The 21,312-nt window shown below is 42.1% G+C and overlaps 2 protein-coding genes and 1 long non-coding RNA gene across 6 annotated transcripts in view; 1 reads left to right on the top strand and 2 right to left on the bottom strand.

Annotated features, from left to right (window-relative positions):
- The window catches only part of LOC110836722 (uncharacterized), a 133,531-nt gene that overhangs the window by 96,398 nt on the left and 15,821 nt on the right, over positions 1-21,312 (bottom strand). The window lies entirely within an intron of this gene.
- Positions 13,917-19,268, bottom strand: LOC110836721 (silk gland factor 1). Its single transcript, XM_087359749.1, has one exon. The coding sequence runs from the start codon at positions 18,904-18,906 to the stop codon at positions 17,446-17,448; it is 1,461 nt and encodes a 486-aa protein (XP_087215875.1). The 5' UTR covers positions 18,907-19,268; the 3' UTR covers positions 13,917-17,445.
- LOC147871998 (uncharacterized) overlaps positions 19,549-21,312 on the top strand; it is a 30,843-nt gene continuing 29,079 nt past the window's right edge. For all 4 annotated transcript variants that reach the window (XM_087359769.1, XM_087359767.1, XM_087359766.1 and 1 more), the window contains exon 1: positions 19,549-19,742. In XM_087359769.1, coding sequence (XP_087215895.1) covers positions 19,634-19,742 — 109 coding nt within the window. In that variant the 5' untranslated portion in view covers positions 19,549-19,633. The remainder of the gene's footprint in view (positions 19,743-21,312) is intronic.

Here is a 21,312-nt window from a genome sequence, read left to right on the forward strand (position 1 = left end):
ATAACAAAATTGTTACTACTCAAACTAAAAACCTCATTAAAATCTACAACCGTAAACATTTATTGATATGGTCAATATTTGAAGACATACAAAGACAAGAAGTTGTTGGCATGTCTACACTGTGCAGTGTCCGTTGCCTTAGCAACGGTACAAACGAGGGCTCACAAAAGGAAAATATGTGAACTGGAAACACTTTTCACACTTCCCGTAACGTCACATGACAAGCAAATTAAAAACACGTTCTAGCCTTATTTGGCGAGCGCATGGCAACACTGACGGTCGGACCTAAACTAAAATATTCTTCTGCACAAATAATTCACTTGCATACCAAGAAATGGGCCCATTAGGTGGGATTTCAGGTTCTCTGATGATGGAGGCAGCAAGGACCTGTGAAATGTTAGTAAACTTCTACTATACTACAAGGCGCAACAACGCAGAAGACAGCCTATAATTCGTCCGGAGTGCCACGGTGGTCTAGCGGTTAGAACGCTGGCCTTGTAATCCTGGGGGGTCTCGGGTTCGATTCCCGGCGGTGCCCGAATTTATAACTTGTGTTGGGCAAGGCCATGGTCTAGGCAACACGGAGTTTTCCTCCGTGGCATCCCAACAATTACGCCATTCACACACAGAAGAAGGCAATGGCAAACCACTTCTGGATCATCTGCCAAGAACGTATATGAACAGGTCCCAGTCCGAGAAAAGGATGGAAGGATCCTGTTCATATGGACCTGTCCTCAGACAGAACACTAAATAAAATAATAAAATATGGTAACGCGGCGTCCAGGAATTATTTTATGGCACAGAAGCTGTGATAAATGACATCGAGCGTGGATAAATTTCTCCGGTGGCGCAAATATAATAACGAAATCAAGACAACGGGGTTATACCGTGCGCTCAGCTAGCTCAGCACGAGCCTGGTCATGGCGTGGACCTGGTATCAGAGACAATATTCGGGTTTTTGCCTGCTTTAAATGACGTCAATAGGAAGTCATATATAATATTTCGGGATTTCCCTAGCAACTCTTTCTTCGCAGAGAAAAATGTATTCGTAATTGCCCTCGTCTTCTGCTGGTGAAACACAGCCCAGCTCCGGAAACAAACCTAACCGACTTGATTATCTCAGGGTACCCTCTCATAAATACGAGTAGCTAGAGCCAACTTTACACACACCACCATTCTTAGGGAAGTAATACCTTTGATGAATCATTTACAGACGCTGGCTTACTAAGGCATTTAGCAGCTGATCCTTTCAAGTTCTGACTAAACATTAGGCCCTTAAAACTCATATATTCTTACCCGGAACCGTTATTATTCTCTCTTTGTCTTTTCGGAATCTCAACTGAAAGGCCTAACGTCGAAGACAAATCCTGCAGTCGGCGTGCACATGCACTTTGATTGTTACTTTGCTATACCTCGACAAAGGTCAGTGGTCATTTGGCCTGTGACAGCCCCAGAGACTCCCACGAGCAGAACCGTTCGGTCCCGTAGCAATGAATAGCTCCGTCTAGCCTTGGTGGGGATATATTTTAGAATTGTGTTTATCTAGCTGTTAATCTGTTAGTCGGTCAGCTAGAAACTTCTTTCCCGTTAATTTTAACGGACTTCGCAACTACCAATTAATGAAGCTATAAATCCGTAGTGAAGAAAGCTTCTTGCCTGCCCTCGCTTTGTATTTTCTGCAAAGTTACTTCTTCCTCGACATGAATGAAAGAAAGAAAGAAAGGAAAAGAAAACTATAACCTAAAAAATGAACACGTGAATACTTTTCTCTTGTGTCGGCATCTTCAGAAATGGATACGTGCATTAGAATTTCTAAAAAAATTATTATTCCATCTATCTCTATTTACTTCTACGCACCCGAGACAAACCTTACCCCTGGGTGTAGCAGCTGTTTCCAAAATACATTTTGTTTTTAATACGTGTTTCATGTATTATACAGTTTTATTGAGAGAGATGACTACATAGTTCACGACAGCGTCTTTCGAATGATGTAAGAAGATCCTAAAATGGCGGTCTTCTGAAGTTCCCTGATGTCGTCTTCGCCCGGGATGTTGGCCAAATATTTTCTGAGTGACTTGGAGACAGTTGGAGTTACTCCTATAATTATTGGGATTACTTTCACTTTCCACATTCGCTGTTTTATTATTATTATTATTATTAATAATAATTATGTACTTTCAGTTAATTCTTTGCCCCTTTTACAGAAAGCCGTTCATTATCATTTCTGACTCTGTACAATTCTTTACAAAGATAATTCTTTTATTTTCTTTGGGGCGGGGGGGAGGATTTAGGTTTGAGCAGATAATTTTTTCAAAGTTCAGTACACGCCTCCAGGTCGCACAGACTCACGGTTCCACATGTGCGGCCGACAAAAGCACATCAGTCCCGCTGAATCAAACGAGCCTGTTATCGAATCGACTTGGCGCTGACCTTTCGAATAGCCATCCCATTTCAATTTGCATCCGCAAACGCTCATTAGTCACACCTAATGCAACTGTAATGACTCAGCGGTCGGTGACCAGGGTGGTTTCACAACACCCTCCCCCCGATGCTCCAACCTTTGTTCACTTGTTTTTACATTAAACTCTAGAATCACGTGCCTCCAGAGTGAGCGTTCATTTTTACACCGCGGTCTTGTTTGGTAAACGCGACCGATGTGTGCCGGTTGGTTGACTATCCTTTACATTGGCTGTATTTCGAGTTAAAATCCATGGCCCAAGGGCGGTTCACTTCGGCGGAAGAAATCAGATTATTTAAAGTGAAAAACGAACATTTTCTGCCAGCACAGAATTAACCGGCGCACGTTAGGTTAGGTTACACATTCAGCGCCCCACGAAGACTGCGATAACCCTGATTAAGCGTCACATTATCACCACCCTCGGTCCTAAATTAAAGGCTTCATCCCCTGATATCGCAGTATAGAGACAGCTGTTTACTTACAGGCTACGTGTCTCATCTACAGGTCCACGCTACTTATAATGTTCGGACCCAAGTGTCCGTGGAATCATCGGCTTGGTGGTTACTGCTCGCCTGTAAATTTAATACTCGATTCCTTAAACCTTAAATCAATTCCCAAGGATCTGCCTCTAAGTACATTTTAGAGAAGAAAATTCCAAGGATTTTTCTTTTACGATCAGAAAACCTCCGGAAAATTAGTTCTGTTCAAGAAACCGTTCGTCCCCACAAAAATACTTATCGGATTCATGTTATTAACTAGCTCGTGACATTTTAAATTCCGAAACATAAAATTTTTATAATAGACTACAACATTTACTGCTCAAAGCATCATCGACAGTTCATTTACCGCAAAATAATTCGTATTTTTTTTTCAATGCACAGAACTTCAGAGGAAAATCCTAATGGCTACAGACGGACGTACGCAGAGACGTCTTTTGTGCACATCGACACGGATGTCAACCGCGCAGCCTTGTAGGCATTGTGACGCGTCGAAATAGCAATGACTGACGTTTCGGGAGATCTTACTGCCTCCTCCTAAACGTCGGCGATTATTCTGCCACTGTGACACGTCGCGATGAATTGAACGCAAACAGAAATATTTAGTGTTACACTTAACGTTATTTATTTATTTATTTAGTGTTCTGTCTGACGACAGGTCCATATGAACAGGATACTTCCATCCTTTTCTCGGACTGGGACCTGTTCATATACGTTCTTGGCAGATGATCCAGAAGTGGTTTGCCATTGCCTTCTTCTGTGTGTGAATGGAGTAATTGTTGGGATACCACGGAGGAAAACTCCGTGTTGCCTAGACCACGGCCTTGCCCAACACAAGTTATAAATTCGGGCACCGCCGGGAATCGAACAATATAAAATAAAATTCAAACTGACTGAAAATATATAGGCGAATTTTACATCTAAGATGGCTGTCTACTTAGTTGTAGAGCTGTGTAGTCTGGCCTTGCTGCCTCCATCGTCAGGGCAATGAATGCATCGTCCTGATGACGGCAAACTCCTACCAGACTAGAGAAGAGAGATTTCTTCGGACTCACGGCCGTGAATACTACCTCAAATCGCACTTAATTAATATCGATCATTATCGAACACACAGCAGAGACGTAAAGAACAAATATTCCTGTCACCAACACAAGAATCACGGCGGACGAATCCTATGCGGCGCGTCTGGCGTATTTGAATATGGCCTTCATTGAGATTGCGTATTTGTTTTATAATGCTCACAGCACGACCATAAAATTCTAGTTTCCCCACCAACAGAAAGCCCTTTGTGCGCGACCTTACAATGATACGTTATTTACTGTGTACATTCAACGTTTGCTGAAGATACCCTTGGTCACTCCCGTCACGTCTTAATCCACTGACGTTGTGCAACCAGAGGGGAGGGAGGGGGGGCACTCCCTGCCCGGACCACTGTCAACCGATGTTTAACTTTGCATTGTCAATCAGTTCATTTATACTGACTGGTTCCTTTCCATTTTCCACCCTCTCTCACGTCTCCTTCATTCGCCTCTTTGCATTTTGCATTAACTCTTAATTATCTTGTCGTTTAAAATGATCCCCGTTTATGAGCATTCACAGAATCTTAGCGGACGAAGCTACGTTCTCGGCAAAAGTCCGTCTGTCCGCCCGCCCGCACTAAACAACTCCGAACCATACACACTCATTCAGCTTCTGTACCACGACATGCGTAAAACATGAAAGGAAAACAGAGGCAGAGAGATGTAGGATTATGCACTAATTTACAAAATTTACAAGGAAATAACAAAACAACTCTGTCGTGAATGGGGGCATCCGCCAAGAAAACAGCTAGAAATTTTCCTCCTACCAGTATAAAAAATTTACGTTCCCTGAACCTGATTTTAAACCTCAAACAAAGTCCAAAATGGGAATTTAAAATTTAATTCGTAATCAATTACATAACAAGAGTATAACCATGGTAAACAAGGTTGCTTGTAGACACTCATTAAGGATAAAAGAAAGTTACTCTTACCTAACGACAGGAATTCAAGACTCCTAAATATCATTCAAGTTACCGTCGGCTAGTTCTTGTTAGTAATTCAACATATTTTAAGAGTCTAATTCAACTTTTCTCTTGCAGATAATGACGAAGAAGGGGATCGAAGCCGATTTTACAGTTCCTCTACATATCGCCTCATGCAAGTTGCAACGCACTTCATCGCGTACAAAAGAAACAAGCCAGTCATTTTAATGTCTTACGTACAGGCAAGTGCACATTAAATTCGCTGATGCAACCTAACCTTTCCTTACCCGAAAACATTCTCACGATGCTATCAAAACGGAAAAAAAAACAATTACATGCAAGTTACTCTCTGGAAACTTACGAACTCCTGGTAGATTTAAACCAAACTATGTATAGCCCTGAAGATGGAGGCAGGATATTTCTTCGAAACGCTCGTATCTACCCCGAAGACCAACATCGACAGGACAGGATCCAGTAACGGGCATTTGTAATTCGGTAACGACAGTTTGGGTTCCTTGACCGTCTGAGCGACTGTCAGTTTATAATGTAGGACTCTGCTCCACGGAGTCATTTAAAAACGCGAGACTAAGTCGGAAGAAATCTTCTCTGTTTCGGACAATTTCGCAACGCCGAGCTCTTAGATCTGTCTACAGACGTGGCAACGTTGTCGTAAACGAAGTTAAATTTGTGGGTTGTGTAAAGTCAAGACGACTTCTGGCGCAAAGGTTCAGCTCCTCTCGTTTTAAGACACGACAAACAGATTTCTCAGATCTCGTGTTGTTACGGCGTGGACTGACAAGGCTCATCGTTTGCCATTTATTCCTGAGACACAGGCGGATAAATTACCAACTGGTAATGCGACAAAAGGACGTCACTCCTTAGCAATGCGGTTGCCATGGATACACTGCAATTGAAACTACAGTAAAGAAGGTGGTAACGCGTAGCTCATAATGCGATTTGTACTAAAAAGAAACTACACGAAACTTCATAAAATGCATCAAGATTTATCGTCAATAATTTATTCAGGTAATCGAAGATTGACTTAAGAAAGAACGATGTAATTAATTTTATATTATCTGCTTAATTGTAACATACTGAAATCAGAAACTTAATTAATAAAAAAAAGTACGCCAAACAGTAGAATAAGATTTGTCTACTGCTGAAAAATTCGAACATCATTCTTCTGTTGTAAGTACGAAATTTTAAGAAATCTAAACAGCGTACGTTAATTTAGCCACGAAAATGTGATCATTCGGGTAAATTAATATTTAAAGGAAGCTTCTAAAGTGATATATTAAAAAAAAAAGTCCATCGGACAGCTAAAAACGTTACAGAAATCTAACGTTTAATTTTTATCGATTTAACATTTGAAAAACAGCAAATCACAAGCACGATTGGGTCCATCATTTCACGTCGCCAAGTCATATGACAGAAACCCGCCTGCCCTCACACAATTTTCATTTCAGAAGCGAAAAAGACCACAAGATTCATTATCAGAATTCAATATTAAAGTCATAACTATCGACTCATAAGCAGAGAGCGATTAGATAAGCCTCTTCCTGCTTCCCTATGAAATATTTATTCACCGTGTCCCCAGGTGCACTGCGCCCACTTCTCAGCAAACGATGTCCAGTCTAGTCTAGTCGCCCGCGCACGGACGTGCCATATTCCACGTATTATGTAGTCTGAAGGTTGTGAATACATGCGAGCCATATTTATCACCTCGCACTTCTCTGCAGACGTCAATCCATCGAAATTCCGACCGTAAAAACTACTGTGCCTTAAGTACTCAGAGACGGTCATACAAAGAATTAGACCATATAATTCTAACTTACCGACAACGTCGTTATATAATCTAAATTTCGTAACATTCCTTTGAGGTGGAGATTATTAGGCCCATCGCTCTACACCCAGGCTGGAATATCACCCATTTTCGGCTGTCTGAGACTGTTTTACCAATACATCCGTAGCTACCATCCATACCTGAAGGCATTCTTCTCATCTAAATAAAATTATGCCTACGAATAAATAAACAAATCTACAGAACAATGCCAATTTCTGCTCGTACAAATAGACTACATGAATATGTAGGAATTTTCCAAATGAATTCGAGAATTTTATTTTCTTAGTCACCGCGCAGCTAAACAAATATTTGCCCTATATATGTAACATCTAGCGCAGTGGATCTCAACTTTTCGGTCCACGCTAAATACTTGGGAAAAGGACCTAGTCATTTATTTTTCTCAGTACACTAGAGTTACTCTAGTGAACTAAAATTTACAATAAGGGTAAACCTATTTTTTTTAATTAACCGTAATTATTGTATAAAAATAAAATTATACTTTAAATTTTAAACACAATATTTAACTAATCACTAAGATATATACTACCCAATTACGAATAACTATTTTATTCCTAATTTGCATATTTAATTTTACACAATAATTCTACTCGAAGCCTCGCTGTCAAATTAGTAAAATCTCGTGGCACACAGATTGACAACCACTGCTCTATTGAGAGATTTTATTCAATATGATGAAATTGACTAATTTCATTAATGTGCATAAACAAATGATGACTCTGAAGAACACAGGGGACCACTTTCAACCAAATTATTTTTTTAAAAAAATTTAGTAAGACAGCAATGAAATACGTACAACATGAACTAGGACGTACCACGTTGTCAGCCATTTCTCTGCAGCGCAGACTTCAACATTTAGGCCTACGTATTTATCTGTTAGAGCCCAAACGTCGCTTACCAAATTTTGCTCCAACGCATATCGCCATAAATACTGAAGTAAATACAGATTTCGGGTAGTCGCCATGTTGTTGTTTTACATTCAACAAATAAAAGTCACCTTAATATAATTCGCAGGCTACTTTATTCGAAGCTCCATCAGGCCTGTAACACACCATTTAAAGTTCCTACAGTATGTAAAGTGTGGTTTCGCACTGCCGCCATGTTTGTATCACTGATAGAAGAAAATTATCGTGCCTGCAGCGACAGGACGCTCGCTCCAAACTTCATAAAACATAGACATTTCTTTCAAAACTTGTTAGCGAGAGGGCAGACACTACTGTAAGACGCCTTGGCCTACGTTAAAAATACGAAACAAAATTATGGATTTTCTGGTGGCTTTGATCAACAGCGTCTCACCGTCCGTCCGGGACCCACAAAACGCTGTCCTACGATCCAGCCTTCAGAAAGCAACTTTACGGTCGAAATCAGTGACAGAAACAAAAGATTCCGGAACGCCATATCACGTATTTGAAGCATTTGGTGTGTGGAAGATAATCTCTGGCCGTGGTGCATTAGAACATTGTAACGGAACTTGGTATAAACCTTCGCCCTACACCCCTAGCAGACATCCATACCTGAAACGACGCCAATCACATGAAAAGTTTTAAAAGAATCCTCACTTTCTCCGGACGGTTGGGATTCCCCACGCTTCATCTGGACAAGAGCAGACCATAATTAAAACACATGAATGCGCTCTGGCGTAGACAACAAGGGACCCAAACATTTTCATCCTGAAAGCAACTAAACAAATACGTTTATATGCGCATTTACCTACACAATCATCTACAAAAGGCTTGTTGTGTTCCGATAAGTTACATATTTAAATTTATAAAAGACAGATGATGTGTGCAAATATTCGGCTTATACCCTACACGTGTAGTTCTTCAATTTTAACTGTGTTCAAGGCTACGTAATGATTACGGCCTATAGTACCAATAGGGCTTATTATTTATTACCAAGGCAGAAGATTTGCGCTGGCCCTTCGCTCCCTGCATTACTTTAATATTACTCCGTACACAAACAAAGACACAAATCCGTCTTTTTTGTTAGTCAGTGGCAAAATACGCCATCGTCATTTGCCTACGTACGAACGAACGAGAAAAGAATTGAAACAAATCACACATTTAGGGCCCAGACCCTCAGGATACCATTTCTGCCACGAAACTTGTAAACAACTTAATTTCATCCACTGCTCGATATTACACATCAACTAGACTCACTCATTCCCTTAGTCCACACTTCAACTGCGAAACATTAATTGTAATACGCCAAAACTCTGTTAAAAATTAATGAAATACTAAAACATTTTGCATAAAAACGAACACAATTTGTGACCCCTGATGCTCTACGGAACAGTGGAGGTACAATTTAAAGCATTCGGGATTATTCGTAAATAACATAAATTAAGAACTCCAGCCCAACTAGAGACGCTGTCATGAATAACGACTATCGATTCTGTTACTTTTGCTAGAAATAAAATCTGTCGTTGACTGCGTAAAACTGAGCTTAAGCTAATAATATCCATTAAGCTATGGAGAATTAATCAAACGCTTTAATGACATCCAATCTGTGCTAACCTAACCTAACCTGTTTATATTATCAGATAAAAAATCATGCACGACCATCATCCAGAAATAGGAAAGTATTATGTGGGTAGACCATGAGAGAGATGCACAGTATTCAGAATCGGTAATGAAAGTCTATGAACTCTTCCTATTTAACGTACAAGACGGCGCCTGAGTTGTCTGATTCAAATTTAGACCGTAAATTTCTTATGTGGTTAATCTTTAATGAATCAAAATATCCAGAATTCATGTGACATTTGCGAAAGGACGCAAATATTAAGCCTACTTATGTTTTAAGTTTCACTGATACGAAGTTCGCGCCATATAGATAATGTTACACACTTAAATTGCACACAGATACCTAAATATGTGTCACACAGTAGATAATCGTTAGCAAATCACGTAACAGTGCCTGTGTTGTTTTGATTAATACCATTAATGTGCATTAAATGTTGTTTAACCCCGTCTTAAGTTGCGTTAAGTAAAGTGTTTCACCAGTTGTGTTTGCGCGAAACAAGCAGAACTCTGCTGGACTACTCAGTACGAATGTATTTCGCTGACATTCACTTACGCCGAAGCTCGTCTAAATATTATTTAAGAATTCAGTCCGTACCGCGAAGAAAACACCGCACTTCACCATTACAAAGATCAACTGGTTAACGCTGTTTAAGGAAATAATCGCTCGTTACAGTGAGAATCATAGTTCGTCTGATTAATATTTTAAAAAAACTGAGTCCGTACCGCGAAGAAAACACCGCACTTCACCATTACAAAGATCGAATGGTTAACGCTGTTTAAGAAATAATCGCTCGTTACAGTGAGAATCATAGTTCGTCTGATTAATATTTAAAAAAAAATGAGTCCGTACCGCGAAGAAAACACCGCAGTTCACCATTACAAAGATCAACTGGTTAACGCTGTTTAAGGAAATGATCGCTGTTTATTAATGCGAGAATAATACACAATTATCAGCTTTACTGCGACTTCGCAGCGACAGGTCTGTTGATCCTGTTAAGTAACAGGGAGATTGCTTGAATGATATTCCAGAAGAGAACATACTGATAATTTATTACACTGCAAGTTGCAATTTTATTATTCTAACTGGATTCTATCTGGTACAGAATTATCTGCAATTTACATCAAACAAGACGAGAAAGTGGCTTATGAACAGCATTAGGTTAAAGACATTTGTCGGGAAATTTATTTTCATTCGTTAGTGGATAACTTGTAAAATTATTATTGACGGACAGAGCAACTGCTAAATTAGGAAAAATAGATTCGTTCAGAGTCTAACAAAACTTTCAAGTAAATGCGATACTTCCAATAAAAAACACCTCCAAGTGTCGCTTTACAAGAAACTCCTTATTCTTTATGAGTCGCTTCAAATCAATTTAACCGCTAACTCAATCAATCGACTGTTACTATGGAAACGAGTCATTTATACAGGGCCAATGTATTTTTATCTTCGTAATGGTGTCAGTTACATTCAATTATCTTCAAATGTTTATGGGCTATTGTTTATCAGTTAATCTACAATTCCACTACTGCCATCCATTGTTCCACTGTACTACGCCGTTCCTCAGATCTGAAGGAGGTCGGACAATGCCCCAGAAAATATCTGCAGCCACAAGAAGACTTTGTCCTTCTTATAGTTTTGTGGTTGCTTCGGTGTATTGATTTTTATGGTACTAAATGAACAGCGAGATCTACAGAAATTTCACGACGTCACAGCGATTCAAATTCATCAGCAGATCTACAGCCAGATGTTAACGCCAACTGCCGACTGTTGCTAACCATCACAGGGTCTTCGCCTGTGATCGCTGCCACGCTTAGTTCTGAGCCTCCAGCATCCCACAGAAACTATCCTTAGCAACGTTAATCAATAAGCAAAGTCATCTTAAAATTTATATTTACTAGGGGGGGGGGGAGAGTAATCACGGACGTGGCCCGTTCGAATCTCGACCACGGATTGAATTTTTCTGGTTTTCATAAACGCGGAAAGAGTGTTTTTAAAATAGACCACGACTGATTTCCCTACTCATCACACGATCATATTAGAATATTATTTGACGCCTTGTAAACAGGTGTTTCTCAACCGGGGGTTCGCAGTTTCTGTCTGCGTACTTATTTTCTTGATGCTAAATTTCTGTAAAATTCAAGCGTTTATATTTTATTTTATTTTATTCTTACGCACGAAGAAATAATCATGGGAAAATACATCTGCCTACCTTCTATGTATATTTCAGTTAGCCTATAAAAAATTATGAAATGATTTTTTGGGAAAGGTAATGGACTGAAAGCAGCGACGTTAGAGAGCCTGAATTGCTACTTCATGGATTCAAAAAGCCACGCCGAGCAAATGTAAAAAAAAAAAACTATTCCCGAGAAGTAATCTGTTGAACAAGACACAGAATTTGTCACAAGCAAATGACATTTAGCTTACGTTAACAACATTAAACTTCCCAATAAACGCAATAATAAATATTCGCGGAGGCGCTAGTGACTGGAAGTTACTGTGAAGCGACCATCAGATACGCAGTTATTCTAACGCACATTTAGAATTTCTTAAGAACCTCCCTCTAATTTCATTTACTATGATGTAGGCCTAACTTAAAGGCCTGTGACGTAATTGTTCCCGAGGCTATTAAAACAAAACTTACGGACCTACTCATAAGATTCAAGAGTGCGTCGGATAATGAAAATGCCATATGAAAAATGGATCTAGGAAGGATTAGCTTCCTACGTGGGGCGACACTCAGACAGATGGCCAGAAATGACGAATAACGATTTTAAAAAAAAAGAAACAATGTCACATATAAGAAGTTCGCGCGTCTTAACGCGTCCATAATCAGATGCAAATTGTAGGTGACTAAGCTGCTAACTTAGTAAAGTCGCTGTTATGAAGTATCTGCTTTAACAGACCAGGTTAATTTTATTAGCTTATAAATAATATTTTGAAAACGTTCTTTCTTTGAAGAACGTTCTTAGCTACTTTCAATATTCTAACAGCTAAGAGAATTATCTTTCTTCAGTAATTCTGACTAACAGTTATCAAAATGTATCAAATCAGAGACGGGCTATAGACCTATTAAAAAGTCTATATGCAAATATAAGCCTATTTTCTATTCATCTCATTTTTGCCGACAAACTTACTCTTTTAAGTTAGCTAACTTTTTATCTAAATATTATTTAAGAATTCAGTCCGTACCGCGAAGAAAACACCACAATTCACCATTACAAAGATCAACTGATTAACGCTGTTCAAGGAAATAATCGCTGTTTATCGTGAGAAACCCACAAATACACTCTGTGGGCAAAATGCTAAATTAATTATTGTTAAAGAAGGTGGTACACATAGTTACCACTGCGTTTTAAAGGATCAAATATCACCAAGTCTTCTTATGTAAAGTGAAATTGATTTTTTAAAGTACCCTACCAGTTTAAAATTTCATAATGTACCTATAAGTGATAAATAATCCACTTTTCACATTTTTAAATTTGTTCGGGAACTCGTAGCGATGAGTAGATCTTGTACTGGCTACAATTTTTACGAAGATTGTGGGCGAACCGGACGACGGACTTCGCCTACTCTACCATTTTAAACGAAAATATAAGTGCCTACATTCTTACAGTACTGTTTCCCCTCCGGTGGTTCGTAGGCCGCTGCTGGTCCGACAGTCAAATAAGCGTTATACAGGGAGATTATCTGACGGCTGTGCCGAGAGCACAAGAAAACACGGCAACCGACGCAGCGATCGCCCATACAAGATTCTCATGCCGTACTGCCATCACAGCAGCAATATATCTTCAGTGTCGGGCGGTATATGTAAGCTCTATGTTTCGAGCCTCATGGATGAGCTAGCCTCTGACGAATCAAGCTCTCGAAACGACGTAATTTAATAATTTTGTAATTTTGTTGAAGTCCAATGTCCAAACGAATAACTTTACATAAATACGTCCACTCGCGCTAATAATAATTAGGCCTACATTTGTAGATTATTATTATTATTATTATTAAGTTGTTAACTTAAGTCAGGCTTGCAGTATGAGATAGGCAAAACAGGAGAATTACCGACCGCAGAATACTCATTAATTTTCTAAATGTCGTGGATCAGAAAATCTTACGGCATAGTACGTCTTATAACCCAGATACCAATAGGCCTACACAAATGGCAATTGCTGACGGGTAACAATGGGTAGAGCCTTACAAATACCAAACAACTTGTTAAGTAACGGACCTACAGCAAGTCTTAGTAATTCTTCAGGAAGCTACGGAATTCGAAATGCGAATTTAAAATAAATAACCAAAGACGTCTTAAGACACCGATACATTAATTCCGATATAAAAATAGACTATTACAGATAGGCTAAGGCTAATCCGACTACCAAATGATAACTCCAGAACCGCAAGTGTTTGATGTTGGCTTATTTGTTGCCTCGCTAGAATTCTTGGCGTGAACGGGATTTCCAGCACACAATACCTGGGAATGAAGACCACTTGGTTTCCATCGGCGGGCGCACTGCGGTACTCGATTACGTCACTCATCAAGGCGACCAAAAAACACACAAATAAATGAGAAGACACGTTTCGAAATGGTATTGAACGACAAATTGTTTTATTTAGAGCGAATCAAAATTTTTTCTGAATTATCACAGAATTACAATTAAAATAAACGTGTATAATGCATGTCTAGCAAACAAGTGAGAGCCAGGTTCCTTTTTCCTTCACAGTCACAGATCTACTACATGCTACGTGACGGTCAGAGAACCATCGCAGTGTGTGCGGAGATGTCTTCCTGACATCGAGACCTCTTACAACACTTCAAATTCTATTTGTAAAAAAAAAAAATGAAATAATAGAACGGAATAAAAATATATATTACAAGTCTATGAAATGAGATTTTTCGAATAACGATGAATTTTTTACCATTTTCCTTTCGAGTGAACTAATGTTAGTGCACAAGATGAGACACACAGACAACAAGTTTCTCAACGAACGTGCCTGTTAGTTCCCCACAAGAATAATTAAAACTGTAGGACACACAATTAATGAAAACCAATACAGTCAAATCACTGAACTCCTGTTGCATCTTGGTAAGAAGCTTCGTGCTGGAAATCGTTTGAGAGAGAGAGAGATAGAGAGAGAGACATTCAGCTAGGCGGCTGCTCTGATGATGAAACGTCGGAAATTGTGTGCTCAGCGCTACGCACCTCGGCTCTCTTCTCTTTTTTTTTTTTGCGTAAAAACAGTCGAGCACTGCACATTAAGTGAAGCGTCAGTTGACTTATTTCAGATACTGACGCGAAACTTTCGTGGTTCCAGACGTAAAATTCTTTAAACACGAAGCCCAGTCCGCAAAATAACACAGCAAAAGTCCATCTCGAATGCTTCCGACAAAAAAAGATTCAGTTCCTATAAACACAAGGGTTTAGTGATTTCCCCACAGTCCGTAAACTCCCTGTGTGACCCGCATAAACACGGTCAAATGTGTTGTTTCTCCTCTTTCAGAGTAGATAATAAAAGAATATACAAGAAAACAGAGAAATTAATTTCGCGATAATGTTTATTAAAAACACGAAACATATTATATGACCAAAAATTTCCTCAAATTTAGGCCACGAGAAGACACTACAGAAATATAAAACGTTTTCCACGAAGGTGTTTTGTCACAAACATGGCAACTGTTATTGACACCTTAAATACCGTGTAATAAACACATAACAACCACCCGCTTTTATCACTGTATTAGAATTTATTTACAATTTCCCTCTCTTTTGTATTTTTGGCCAATGGCCACTGTTATAAATCGAGACCAGCTCTGTTTAAGATCTGAGCAGAAACATTAATTTCCTCCTACCGGATGACAGAAACATATTCAGTCGCCGAAACGTTGTATTAAAAAAAATCTTACGACGATGAAAACTGCCCCAAAAAATTATAACGTTCGTTCCTCTTACTTAAATTTACCCGGTAAAGAAAGAGTTTGGTTGTGAAGTGCAGATATCAGCTTCTTTCTGCCTGATTTTATCCTATTTAAAAACACAACCACGTTCAAGACAACTATTGTGACCCTAAAATATCACGACTCGAGAGGCAAAACCAAACTATGCCTCTATCATCAGTAGGCCTACAGTAGATAAAGAGTGAACTGATTTTTCAAAAATACATCACCGTCCAGAAACGTTCAGAGAGACGCAAAATAATTTTTTAGGACTATTTAGGACTATTTAGGCCTAATTATACCGTATTCCTAGACACCTGTCAATCTATATAATAAAATGTAAGGCATTTCTTACTAAATGAATTCTGAAAACAGTTCCAAATAGCGTAATATTAGGCCTACGTACGATGCTGTTCACAACAGCGTAAGTCGACAACGTTCTCAAGTTAAATAGGCCTCGATAATACCCAGTGGAGTTGAGAAACAAGTTTGTGCCAAGCGGGAACTGCCAGCGCAGAGCTCGCTTTCAGACCATCGCCGATGACAACGTCTTCAACCCAAGATAAAAAGGCAGTTTATACACATCTGAGCCGTGTACCGGGATCGACCCCATCGAAAGACACGGGAGAAAGTGTTTTCTTCTGACAAAATTCCGTGAAAACGAAGAAAGGCAGCTAAGAAACTCATATTGTTTGAGAAATATGTAAAGATTAATAAAAAAAACCCCACGATTTTACGTAAATTTTCAAAATACACTGTCAGGTGGGACTCGTGAAATAATTAGGCCTACATTTTGCTACATAGGGATGCTGTGGTGATTATAAGAGCAGCAGACTTGTAACGCTAAGCTCTGAAACGAACTACGGTTTGTATTAACGTCTCTGAAAACACATAACCACATAACCACTCGAAATTAATTTCTAAGTGCACTGATTCATAAAGCAGGTCCATATCATTCGTTTCCAGCTCGTAAGTTAATAAGCCGTGGTCTGCTCGCATTGACGAGAGTCTTAGCAAGACACTGAGGAAATTCCTTCGCCTTCCATCAAATAGGCTCATAATAGCCCACAGTACATCTAAGGACGGACCTTGTACATGAAAAATCAGCTTGATATTTCGACTCAGAATTTTCTTTAATCCTTTGTGTGAATCGACTCCCTTCTCCCAGAAAAACCTGCCTACGAACTTATCTTTGACGTGGGAGCAGGGTCTGTATCAACCGTAGGCCTACGGCGAAATATGCTAGCCCCATGTTCCTTAGGCCCGATTTGTGTACTCACGAGTCTAATAGACAACAAAATTTTCATTTAGAAATATATTTTTATGTAAAGAGGATTTTAAAACTGATATCCTTAAAATTCTGTTTTCAAACAGGCTCCGTGCATAATCTTTTTCTGCAATATTTCTCATTTTCTTACCCCCGACGCCTTGAAACGTTTCGATGCCAAGCGTCTGTGCGTGTTAGACTACACCTTTCTCATTTACAAATTAAGAAAAATACACATCAGTAGACACAAGTGTCAAATTTCTCCAGAAATCACGTCATAAATGCGCGTGCATTTTCGTATTGCATTAGCCGTCTCTGTGAGTCTGTTAGGGATGTAAGATGACACGGTTAGCAGCCTACTTAAGCGGTATTTCTGTAGGGTACGGTCTCAAAAACATCGGGTAGACAATCCTCTATTGGAGTCCTATTTGGACGAAGGTAAAATTCGAGATGGACTTTTAAGTTGGTAGCTGCATTTGCATTTAAAACAAACTGAGATTCCGAAAAGGGGCTTAACACCTTAGTTGTTGACCCTTGAGGTCACGCCTGTCCCGCCTAGTTAAGGCTCTGGGAAACGATTTCATTCAAACTAGAGCTAGTTTCTCTGTCCGCAGCAGAAGTCATAACGTAATGCCACACGAATTATATATTATATATAAAAACAGAAGTGAAACTTCTCTGTCTTCAACCCCACTTGAAGTTTGAAAACTTTTTTAAATATTCCAACTCAGTAACACGCATACCACACACGCGACGAAGTACGGTATATTTACAGTAGAAAAAATGACGACGAGCCATTTGAACCTTCATCGCCTTGCGACCTACCGACGCGACCTTCGTTGAGATTCGACGGGCAAGTCCCCCTGCACACTCTACGAGTTTCGACGTCGCCAGGTTTAGGCGAGCGGGTATTGTCACAAGCTGGTGGCTCCGGCCGGTGCGTGGTGGTACAGGGAACTCTGGTAGTAGGAGTCTTGGGCGGCGAGCGATGCCCCCGAATGCGCGGGGTGCACCGCGTTCGGCAGGGGACTCAGGGGGTTGTAGCCCGCGGCGTACATCTCAGAGTACATCTTGATGTCGTTCTTGCTTTCGGCGGGCAGGAGGCGGGTGATGGAAAACGGGTGGTTCGACACCGAATACCCGCTCGGCTCCTGCTTCAGGTGCGGATGGTGTCCGCTGTGGTGCTGCAGCATGGCTTGGTGGTGCTCTGCCGCCAGCGGTAAGTGCGGGTGACCGCAGCGGCCGACCATGGCCGCCAGCTCCTCGTGTTGTTGGAGGCTGTGTTGGCCTTGCTGGTGCTGTTGGTGTTGTTGGTGTTGTGCCAGGTGCTGCTGTTGGTGCTGTGAGTCCTGCGGAGGCGCCAGCCCGCACAGCTCAGAGCCCGCCTGGTGCAGGAGCCCCGCCATGGGGTCGGTCTCCACTTTGGGCGCGTGGAGTCCCAACATTGAGCCCAGGGCCGGGTCAGAGCCGCTCGAACCCGCGGACTTGTCCTTGTGGTGACTGTCCTCGTGCTGTTGCGGGGTCTTCTTGCCGTCCGACTGCTGCTGATGGCTGGGGGACTGCTTGTGCGCCTGGCGCAAAGCCTCCTTCTTGTCGTCCTTGAATCGCTTTTGCCGTCGAAGGTAGCATCCGTTCTCGAACATGTTCCCCGAGTCGGGATGCAGCGTCCAGAAAGATCCCTTCCCGGGCTTGTCGGGGGTGCGGGGCACCTTCACGAAGCAGTCGTTGAAGGACAGGGAGTGGCGGATGGAATTCTGCCATCGCTGCTGGTTCTGCCGGTAGAACGGGAACAGGTCCATGATGAACTGGTAGATCTCGGAGAGAGTCAGCATCTTGCTGGGCGCGTTCTGGATTGCCATCGTGATGAGCGATATGTAGGAGTAGGGCGGCTTCGCGTGCGTGTAGCTTCGTCGGTACGTCTTGTCGTTCCGCGCCCTTTGGAGGGCCGCGGCCGAATTGGGTGAGCCCGCGTCCCCTGGTACGGCGCCCAGTTCGGGGCGACCCACCCCCATGGACCCCACGGGTGCCAGGGCGCCGTTGTAGCCCTGTATGGAGCCCATTCCTCCCATGCACGACCCGACGCCGTTCATGTTCCCCATGGGCGAGCTGTACCCCATGCCCGTGGAGGACATGCAGCTGCCGTTCACGTTGATCGAGCCCATGGCCGAGCCGAGCATGTTGGAGCCGAACGCAGCGGCGGCCGCCGTCTGCGGAGAGCACGAATTCATGGAGACGCAACTCATGGAGTTCATGCTGTACGTCGGCGTCATCGGACTCATGGAATTGACGACGGAGTTACTGCTCATGGCACCACCCCCTCCGCCCCCGCTGCTGATCGCCACAGAGTCCGTGTACGACAGTTTCCCGGATAACATGGTCACGCCGAGGTAGTACTCCTCATGTTATCAGCGAAGTCCCCCGATTAATTAGCGACGGCGACGCGACACTTGCCCGTTATCACCGCTCACCGCATCTCGGCACAAATTCCCTGCACAAACACGCGCCAGCAACAGGTCCCGAAGGGTGGGGCACGCACACACAAACACTATTTACTCCGAGCTAAAGAGTAACACTGATTGAAAAAACAAACATTCGTTTACTAACGACGTCGGTGGTGGTGGCGACGCTGTGTACAGATCACATGGGGGCGTCGCTCCAGCTCCGAGCTGCGTCTTGTTTGGCCAAGAGAGGGGGACGCACTATTTAGCTTTCGATGATCAAACTGAAGTGGCTTCTAAAGTTTGTGAACATGAAATAGCGCGGATACCGAGGGTGGGGGGGCGGCGGGTGACCTCAAGAACGTGCCCTCCCCTTCGCCCCCCCCCCACCTACGTCCATCAGAAAAACCATTCATGGATGGACCCGCCCACTCCAGACAAAAAGGAGCCAACGCGGGGCCGACTTCCCCGGATTCAGAGCAGTTGCCATGGTAACACGAATGAGAGGGCAGTGCGTGGAGTCTCTGGGGGCGGTGCCACGGACGAAGGCCACGCCCCTCTGCCCCTTGCCGCATCGCAGACTGGCACCGACTCCCGTGAGCGCTGCCCACGGGAGAACTCGTAACTACACTCGCGTGAGCGATTTTTTCCGTTCGCCCCGGTAATGCGTTCAGCGAATTTAGTGCAAGTTTCGCCGACGGTCCAACGGCCCCTGAAGAACACTTGTGAAAATTCAGCCAGCTGTAAATTCAGTGTTCGACGCCTCGTTTCAGGTAAGGTCGTCGACTCTCGTCGGACGCCGAGTTCCGTGCTTCAGGTAAGTTCTACAAACTCCCCAGAAATTCGTCCACAGGCCGCCTCAGCCAAACTCCTATCTAGGATCGCATTAAACATTAACGCCACACACAATGGATCCTTCACACGTGTTTAAACTTTGATCTATGGGAGATGGATTTTGTTGGCCCCGGTGGAGGGCTTTGGTTGGTTCGGTGATGAACCTTCGGGTTCCGTAAGCCATCTGGTTGGTTGGGTCCACTATTTGGGAAGCCTGAGGGGAAGAGACCTCTGGGGAGACCTAGACGTAGATGGGAGGATAATCTCAGGCGGGATCTATGGGAGATAGGAGTTGAAGGAGACTGGATTTTGTTGGCCCCGGTGGAGGGCTTTGGTTAATTCGGTGATGAACCTTCGGGTCCTGTAAGCCATCTAATGACGTCGTCGACGCCTTTATTAAACCGAAAAAAAACAGGCTCTAGGGAAAGTAACGGTCGTAGTGGCCACACCGAGATCCGAACCCAGGACATCCTGAGTACGAAGCAATGTTTCCCAGCGAGCTTTGAGGTTCTGACGACGAGAGTAGGAAGATGGCTGTCTTACGCGATGCTGCGACGTGAGGTGCGGTGAGAGCTCATCGCCCTGATGATGGAAGCAGTGAGCGCTTCTGAAACGTCGTTCAATAGACTATCTACCACACTACACGGCGTAACATCACAGAAGGCAGCCATCTACATTTTCAACATCCTTTCTTTATTTAAATAGCCTAAAATATAAAACCTGTGGTAACTATATGCACCACCTGATTCAACGACCGGTAACCCAGTGTAGAATGAGTTTCGTATGAGTCTCAAAATAAACAGCGTTAACAAGTTTGATCTCTGTATCGGTGAAGTGTGGTGTTTTCTTCGCGGTACGGACCGAATTATTAAATACTATATAGACGAACTTCAGGTTTCAAGGAAAATTAAGTACACAATTAATTCTTATTTCAAGCTTTTTCTAATTGCATCCCTAATAACTTTCCTCCCATTCTATAATAAAGAGAAATACGAACGGGTATCGCCTTATCTGCTGTTTAATAGCTCTGAATACAACGTCAAAAGTTTGAATAAAATGTGCAGAGGTAATCCAAAAATCTCGCACGCTTTTGTGGAAGCCATTCTAGGCCCATTCTATTTAAATTCGGTGGCGGAAGGGGGGGGATTTTACAAGAGAAAAAAAGATTGCGTTTAATTGGACTGTAAATTTAGGTAGTTGACATAATTTCTACTCTCAAAGCCAAAACTTTATTTTTCCATAAAAAAAAACATATACGTCCGGCTTAATCCCAGATGGGTTTTGCAACCGGAAAAGTTTAAAATTCATTTCTCTTCCAAGTAAACACTACCCTGTCTATTATGAAAGCGTATGGCTTCGTCCGGATTGTAAAGTTTCGTCATTTTAATCGATATAAGCAACTTCGCGAATAAAAGTTAAAGTCGAAATGTGGGACGGAAATTTTGAACCTTTCCTGTAACCTACAGAGGGTAAACAGGTCTACAGCGTATTGATTTATTACGCCATCCA

The sequence above is a fragment of the Zootermopsis nevadensis genome, unplaced genomic scaffold, assembly GCF_977971745.1.
Source record: "Zootermopsis nevadensis isolate Lab colony 2312 unplaced genomic scaffold, Znev_1.0 Znev_ptg000032l, whole genome shotgun sequence".
In the NCBI taxonomy this organism is placed as follows: Eukaryota; Metazoa; Arthropoda; class Insecta; order Blattodea; family Termopsidae; genus Zootermopsis; species Zootermopsis nevadensis.

Coding starts and splice junctions, on each gene's coding strand:
- LOC110836721 (XM_087359749.1), bottom strand. CDS start 18,906: ATGTTATCCGGGAAACTGTCGTACACGGACTCTGTGGCGATCAGCAGC.